The following is an 8,499-nucleotide window of genomic DNA, read 5'->3' on the forward strand; positions in this document are numbered from 1 at the left end:
CAGCGTCAATTAACGATTTTGAAAAACTTTTAATGATATTAAAAATACTGAACGGAACATTATGCCAAATATTGTACAGAGTATGCATATAGGCATACACATCGTATGAAGTTGATCATTTCGCCAAATAAGAAATTTTGGTGGTAGATGGGGAATAAATTCGATACTCATTATATCAAGCGACAAAATACCTAAATGCATATAAAAGTGACCATTTGCAAATGGAGCAATGACTTAGACTAGTCCCTGCAGAAGGGGTGTGCTGAGTTGGTTACCCTGTCTTGGTTTGCATGTTATTTTTGTTCTGGCCGGGGAGGAAAAACAGGTTGTTTTTCCTCCTTCCTTGCTACACGAACATTTAATTAATTTCATTAAGTATTTATTTTGGGCTTATTACTCAATATCGTCTGAATAAAGACTCATCTATTATATATATATTGAATATAGTGATATGTGAAAATAGCAACCAATTCTTGCCATTGTTACCATACTTTTAAACGATCTTCTTTTAAACGAAACTTCGTGAACCGACTGGCGACAATACCGAGCGAATGAGATAGATGGATAGATAGATATATGAGGTTTGCACTTCGACCTCATGGTCTTTTGTGCCCTTTACTCATCACTGTACCTCGTCCAATCCCAGTTCCCTTATTAAACTCAGGATGGAGCTGGGTTGGATTGACGGTACGTGCCTTTCTTCTGACTGCAATTGGCCATGATGTCTCAACCTTCTCTGCATTCCAAGAGAAGGTGCATTGGAGTCTCCGCAGTCCGCAGTGGTCTGTGAGGATGCCCGTGGAGCGGATAAGATACCAAAGTAAAAAAATGTCGCCTTGACCCCAGATGGCGCGGCAGAAGTCGACAAAAGATACGAATTGCCAAATCTAGAAATTACGATAGTTATTGCGACTCCCTTATTCGCTGTGTCTTCAGGCTTCATGAATAAACAAACAAAAGGAAGGGGAATTACTTATTTGTGAAGAGGAAGAGTAAATGAAAGAAATGGAACTACTAAACTTTAAGAAATTATACATACACACTTTTTTGCCTCGCCACCATCCATATATGTATAAGCATTTGGAGGCTTATAATAACTTGAACTTTCACAATTTAGCATGCGGCACTTCATTTTCATTAGTTTTTGACGTGATAAGGTCTTATAATTTGATTTAGCCGGCTACACGCACGAAAAAATGTGTCGTTTCTTGCTTATGCGTCGTTACCTTGCTTGAACTGCGAACTGCAAGCGATTGCTCGGAACGAACGACAAAGAGCACAATCGGCCTCCGCATTCGGCAACGATCGACATCTGGCTCTCTTCTACTTGAGTGAGCATATATATGTATGTATATGCGCATATGAATATAAATTCACATATTTGTATTTGCATACGCCTTCTTCCTGTGTGCTTGGTAATGAACCATTTCTCTGTTGAGAATAGGACGATGATAGGAAAAGTAGGAAATGAAAGGGGGTGTTTCGAGTGTAATGTGTCTTGAAAAAGGCAAATCGATGAAGTTGCCTCTTAGTGTTGTTGACTTATTAACGTCCGATGCACAATCGAAATTGAACATATCTTTCATGAATTTGATAAATGTTCCGTAATTTTTCACGTTTGTGTAAATGTAACTTGATCAATTCCATTGCGATTCCATTTACCTCCTTCTCTATATCCATACAAAATATCTATCAAACAAATAAAATTATAATTTTGTTTTGAAAAATGCAACCATTCCATCAGTATTTTCTTATGACGTTGTCACGTTAAACTATCTTCAGTAAACCGGCTTTACAGACAACCCCTTTTTTTACCGTGTATATGTTTGACAGCAAATATCACCCATCTGTATGGCAACGCTTGTAAGACTTTTGTTTATGCGGCTATTATTTTCCGGAAAGTTTTATGTTATTGGAACAGCATAAGGAAATATATATTGAATTAATAAAATTCAGTGAATTTTAAAATGTCTGACAACATCGAAACGAACGCAAAAGACACAAGCACTGCTGGAACAATTTCTAGTAAAAAGGCACAGGATATAATCAATGTAGAGAAAAATGGCGAAGGGGTGAATACGCATGTGGAAGAGGCTGAAATCATAAATGAAAATATTGGTGAGAAAATAAGTTGTATCAGTGATGCAATGGAAACAGCAAATGAGAATACTTTGGTAGAAGTTATAGAAACAATAGACGGAAATGCAGGAGAAATGACAAGATCAACGCCCGAAGGTGTAAATTCGAACCCCGAAGAAATGCACTACGAAGATGTATCCGAAGTAACGGAAGAACCAAATACGGCATCCAATAAAGAAAACAAGCAACCAAATAGGTCTATTAATATGGAAGTAGAGAATGAAGCAACTGAACATATAGCCAACCCTTCTCCGTATATCGGTGCAAGTAACTTGCCAAATTGTTCAGAAGAAGAAATAGATGCACCATTGACCGAATTGTCGTTACCAAAAGAGATAGTGAGTGATAGTCCAGTAGAACCAATGGAAACAGACAAAGATATACTAACAAAATCTGGAAGTACGGATGCCAAATCAACAGATTTATTTGAAGGAAACGACGATAGTCAAGAATCATTACCACTTGTAATCGATGAAAAACCAATTGAGACTCCTACAAAATCGTGCCAAATAAAAAATTCCGAGGATGACGAAAAAGATCACAAAGGGACTGCAAACGATGCCATTGAAATACCTTCTGAGACACAAATTGAGTCCAGTCATCAGGCGGTAAAGAACTGCGAGTCCACACTTGAAAATGTTATTGAAATAGACGATGACATTGAAGAAACAAAACCACAAGAAGAGGACCTAGATGTAGAAATTACAGAGACAAGAAGTGCATCCTACATTCCAGTCATTGAAATAGACGACGATGATGATGAAGAACCTCAAGGAAGTAATGTGGTACAGAAAAATGAACTAAATGGAGAAAAGGGTGACCCCTCTACTACATTAGAAACATCACCCACTGTTGCCGAAAATATTAGTGACAGAATCGTGCCAGAAGAAAGAGCCAACGAAACAAAAGAGGATACCCAAATGGAAGATGCAAGTACTGAGAAACTAGAGTTGTTAACAGAAACTGCTATGCAACCAGAAAACGAAAAGCAAACAATATCCGACGCAGATGAAAGCGCGCTCAAAGACACCTCCGATGAAATATTTTACAACCAAGAATGTATTAACCATGATTGTCCACATAATCATAAGCAATTTTTCCTAGCACCGCAGTTCGCTTTAAGCCACTTTAAAGTAAAGAAAAGGCGTACCCAAAAGCAATACGTGTGCACAGAATGTTATGACAGCGCTCTCGACGTTTATGAGGTAAGCACTTTCTTCCGCCATATCTATTTCTTTAACGACACAAAATAATTTTTCCAGGATTACTGTAGTATATTAAAAACAAAACAACCTTTACTCTTAAAAAACATCACCGTGCAAGGACCAGAGTTTGTGGAAATTACAGACAGCAGTGAGGACGAGGAAGAAGCGCATACAACAACACAGACTCCAATAAGTAAAACTATTTCTTATAGTATTTTATAATCGTATATATAGATATTGTAATTATACAAACTATGGAAAATTTAATCAGAAGAATTTGTAGTACGAATTTCTAAATATTGCGACATCAAATATCTGTTTTAGCAAAAAGTTCATTTTCTAAAGTGGATTTGGACCTGATTAAAGCAGAATTGGAGAGCTCTATTAAAAATGTACTTGAGAATCTGGAAATTCAAAATCAATTAACTTGGTCAAAGACAATTTTGACAACGCGTGCTCGCAGACTAGAGGAAGAATCAAATTTAAATGATGAATTGTTGCGCTCATTGCAGAGGAAAGCGGATCAAATGTACAGCTCACTTTATCAATGTCCAAAAATACGTTTACGACAGTTTCAGCCTTTAGATTTGAATACAGGCTTACCTTACACTTTTCCTGAAGTAACTGTAAGTACTGCTTCATTGAATTTTGTGCCGACTAATCGTAGCCATATTTATTGACTCATCATAGCCTTGCCCGCCAACTGGGGAAATAATGCGTCCGTCTATAGAAATTAATCAAATATATTATGCAGTGAAAAACAAAGCAATAGCTAGCTGGGTGCCTTGTAAGGTGGTTGAGCAGGTGGAACCCAGCGTAGTTATAGGTGCACACTCTAAGGTGCCTCATTATAAAGTTAAATTTATGAAACTACAGTATCAAATGGTGAAAACAGTCTCAGCAAAGCATATAGCCTACTATGATCCACCTAAATTTCGGCTTCCAATTGGTAAAATTGATTTTTCTATAAACGTGCAAAACTAGAACATTACTAATAGCAATATTTTTGTTTAAGGATCACGTGTAATTGCTTACTTCGATGCCACTTCCTTGTCGCGAGGCAAAGAAAAGATGATGATACAAAGTGCTTTCTATCCAGGAATTATTGCTGAGCCTTTAAAACCAAACAATAATTACAGGTAAATGGTCTCATTGTACATTTACTATATTATATTATCACTTCGACAATCCACAAAATCTTATAGGGAGTATTGTATGGGCTTACAATTATAACTATTTAGAAATAATTACACAAAATCATTTTAGGTATTTGATATTCTATGACGATGGTTACACTCAGTATGTGTCACACAAGGATGTTCGTTTAGTGTGTAACGTTTCCGAACATGTTTGGGAAGATGTTCATCCAGCATCTCGAGAATTTATACAGAAATATCTAACTCAGTATTCAATAAATCGACCGATGGTGCAGACACAGAAAGGGCAAAGCATGACCACAGAATCGAATGGCAAATGGATTTACGCGCGTGTCGTAGATATTGATTGTAGTTTAATACAAATGCAATTTGAAGGCCCCAAAAGTCATACAGAATGGATATACCGTGGATCTTTGCGACTAGGCCCAGTATTTAAAGAGTACCAGAAAACACTACAAAAGGATACGCTACCCATACCTCGCTTAGCCAGGGTAAGTGTATAAAAGTGTGCGACACACAGCAGTAATAATTAGTTGTTGTCTACATTTTGATTAGCGAACTGAACCATTCATACGGTACACCGCTGATGAAGAAGCAACAACAGCACAGCACCAGCAGCAGCAACAACAAGCGCAGGAGCGTGAGCGTGCGTCTTCTACTGAGCCACGCGCTGTTGCCAAAAAGAGCGTTAGCCGTTTGTCATCAGACCCAACATCATCAATAACTAATACACAATCTGCAACACCTTCAGTACCAACAGTGCGGCATTTGAACAACTCTACTATTTATCTTGAAGATGAAAACAAACCAAAAGGAAAAGTAAGTGCAGATACGGTCGATGATGTATTGAAATATAATTTTTATTGTTTTTAGGTTGTATATTACACCGCCAAAAGAGATTTACCTCCATTAACCTATCGCCCACACAAGTGCTCATCTTCATGTCTATTTAAAATACCACATAATCTTAGCGCGTACAGCCCCCTGTCGAAACCCTTACTTTCAGGTTGGGAACGTCCAATATTGCGTTTAAAGAACAAAAAAATAGTTGCCTATCGTGGACCGTGTGGCAAAATTATGCGTAACATGGAAGAAGTGCGTCGGTACCTTCGTGCAACAAATAATATACTGAATGTGGATAACTTTGACTTCCACCATGAAACCAGCTGTTTGGCGGAATATGTAATTGAATCAGCGATAGTTCAAAAGCGCGATATATCCGGCGGTCAGGAGCGAATGGCTATACCTTTAGTTAATTACTACGACAATACTTTGCCACCCGAGTGTAAATACGCAGCCCAACGTATACCTACTGATGGAGTAAATATAAATCTTGATCCAGAGTTTTTGGTTGGTTGCGACTGTGAGGGGGATTGTTCGGTAACTAACAAATTACGTGTTTCGCATTTATACTTCAATTAAATATTTAAAAACCCATTATACCCTAGGACAAGGAGAAATGCTCTTGTTGGCAACTAACTTATGCAGGCGCCAAATATGGCAATCCAAACACTCCAATGGAAGAAATTGGTTACCAATACAAACGTTTATATGAACATGTTCCAACGGGAATTTACGAATGCAACTCGAGGTTAAATTTTGAAAATTTTTTTACAAGCTTAAATTTATACTCATCTCGACATTTTCATTTAGATGTAAGTGCAAATCCAATTGCTTAAATCGTGTAGCACAACAACCATTAGCTATGAAGTTACAAGTATTTAAAACATCAAACCGTGGATGGGGCTTGCGTTGCATAAATGATGTGCCCAGAGGGAGTTTTGTGTGCATTTATGCTGGCCACTTATTAACTGAAGCAAAAGCAAATGAAGTAAAACTATTAGCATATAAATTGTTAGCCATACCCATTACCTTCGCTATCATTTTTACTAGGGTGGTCTAGACGCCGGTGATGAATATTTTGCAGAACTGGATTACATAGAAGTGGCCGAACAAATTAAAGAGGGATACGAGTCAGATGTTGAGCCACCGGAGGTTGAAGAAGAGGAGGTTTGTAAAAGAGTAGCTATAGTAGGTGCATAATGTATTATTTAACTATTTCGCATGCATTGGCGTTAGGATATTTATGCACCAGACCCAGAAGATGATGACGAGTTTACTCCTAGTAAATCATTTTTAACTCGCGCCAGAAACAAAGCGCAAAAGCTTACACGTAGCAGTTCGTGTCAAAACACTGATGAAGATTCACAGGAGCGTCAAGTAATCAATTTCAATCCAAATGCGGATATGAACGAAGACTCAACACGAGAATCGTAAGTAATTACTGATTTTCCTAATATTTATGATATTTAGATTTTCGGAATTTTTTATTATTTCACCAGCTCTATACGTAGTCTATTTGGAAAGGATGAGGCTTGTTATGTGATGGATGCGAAAATAACAGGAAATCTTGGACGTTACTTCAACGTAATTACAAATTTTAAAGATTTAGACATTAATTAAAAACAGTTTTTTTGTTTACAGCATTCGTGTTCTCCTAATTTGTTCGTCCAAAACGTTTTCGTTGACACACATGATTTACGCTTTCCTTGGGTGGCATTCTTTTCTTCCACGAACATTCGGGCTGGCACGGAGTTAACTTGGAATTATAATTATGAGGTTGGTGTTGTACCCGGAAAGGTTTTATATTGTCAATGTGGTGCACCAAATTGTCGGTTGCGACTACTTTAAGAAAGACATACCATTAATTATAGAAGAAATCGTTCTCTATGTGGAAAAATAAAAAAAAAAATTGAAGATCACTTTTCAGCATTTGTTTTTGTACTCTTATGCCATGATACAATAAAAAAAGTGATTATTTCATGCTTTCCTAAATATATATATTTCGGAGTTTAACGTCACTTTTCCATGTAAGTCAAGCGTCATTTTCTTCGGCATTCGCTATACGTTGTAGATGCAGTTTTAATGTATTGTCTGGTTTTAAATTAGCCTTATTAATAGGCCGAACATTGCCACAACCAGCAACAGGGCACCTGAAAATGGGGATAATTAATATTTTCCATCGGATATAATTATTTCAAAAATACCGTAGTTTTGGATTTATCGCTAATGCGTCTCTAATACTGGTATTTTCGTAGACATGCCCACAAATTGTATTCTTTACTGGATCAACCATCCGTCTTTTTGTAAGGGGATCAAATAAGTTCACTTGCATATCCATTTCAATTAGCCCACCGTCTTTCGATACATTCGACGATCTTGATGCACTATCACTTGAACCACTCATATTGGCATTAGCTATTTCATTTAACCGATTGCTGAAATCTTTATATTCACGATCTTTTTTACCCTGACAATATTTCCTATTTCCATTTAATTCCCGCTGAAAGGTAGATTCAAAATCAGTTATGGTACGTTCCTCCATAGCCAATTCTAAAGATCGTTCATTCCGCTTAGAATCCTCTCTTATTTGACATATGCGTTCCATTAGGTGCAAATATTTGCTAGGGTCTTTTTCCTCTATAAATTTCAATTATTAATTTCATACTTAAAAAAATCTATGAGTATTGTTTACCATTGTCTCCATACGCAGCAGCCAATTCATAAGTTTCCACCAGACATTGTTGCGCATTTACAAGTTCGGTCCGAAGGAAATCAGTCATTTTGTGTTATTACTGCAGGATATACAAACTTTGGAATAAAGTATTTAAAAATACACAGGAGAGAGTCTTCATAATATGTCTACACAGGCTATTGTTCATTTCTTATTAAATGTTATCGGTTCTCATTGATAGTTTTTTGCCAGTAAACAACCGATTGTTTGCGATGATGTATGGTAAAAGTACGTTCACATTACACATATGCATTTAACAGAAAAAAGGGTGTGTCCATAAACGTTTTGTCCTCTTATTATAAAATGTGATATAGAGAATATCCCATGCGCATTGCGGCCATAATTTTTTGCAACCTCAGTAAACGTCGCATACGGATTATTACCAGCCAATTGCGCAATTATATTAGCTATTCCTTCTCCTTGT

General features: G+C 37.0%; 2 protein-coding genes across 3 annotated transcripts; one reads left to right on the top strand and one right to left on the bottom strand.

The window, feature by feature from the left end:
- The first annotated feature begins 1,776 nt into the window (after positions 1-1,776).
- LOC129244009 (histone-lysine N-methyltransferase eggless) lies at positions 1,777-7,273 on the top strand. Of its 2 annotated transcripts, XM_054881584.1 has the most exons (15): positions 1,777-2,118; positions 2,179-3,344; positions 3,402-3,537; positions 3,669-3,970; positions 4,035-4,293; positions 4,360-4,483; positions 4,611-4,992; positions 5,057-5,320; positions 5,375-5,881; positions 5,950-6,092; positions 6,155-6,332; positions 6,395-6,511; positions 6,581-6,774; positions 6,844-6,928; positions 6,986-7,273. In XM_054881584.1, exons 1-15 carry the CDS (start codon positions 1,968-1,970, stop codon positions 7,190-7,192), a joined length of 4,215 nt encoding a protein of 1,404 aa, XP_054737559.1. In that variant the 5' UTR covers positions 1,777-1,967; the 3' UTR covers positions 7,193-7,273. The 2 variants fall into 2 exon arrangements, with proteins under 2 accessions (XP_054737559.1, XP_054737558.1); XM_054881583.1 differs by having other exon boundaries at positions 1,778-3,344.
- On the bottom strand, positions 7,254-8,228 carry LOC129244010 (E3 SUMO-protein ligase NSE2-like). Its single transcript, XM_054881585.1, has 3 exons — positions 8,037-8,228; positions 7,549-7,981; positions 7,254-7,494 (listed from the first exon to the last, which is right to left on the bottom strand). The coding sequence occupies exons 1-3, from the start codon at positions 8,122-8,124 to the stop codon at positions 7,377-7,379; spliced, it is 639 nt and encodes a 212-aa protein (XP_054737560.1). The 5' UTR covers positions 8,125-8,228; the 3' UTR covers positions 7,254-7,376.
- Between the last annotated feature and the right edge of the window lie 271 nt (positions 8,229-8,499).

The sequence above is a fragment of the Anastrepha obliqua genome, chromosome 4 (assembly GCF_027943255.1).
Source record: "Anastrepha obliqua isolate idAnaObli1 chromosome 4, idAnaObli1_1.0, whole genome shotgun sequence".
NCBI classification, from domain to species: domain Eukaryota; kingdom Metazoa; phylum Arthropoda; class Insecta; order Diptera; family Tephritidae; genus Anastrepha; species Anastrepha obliqua.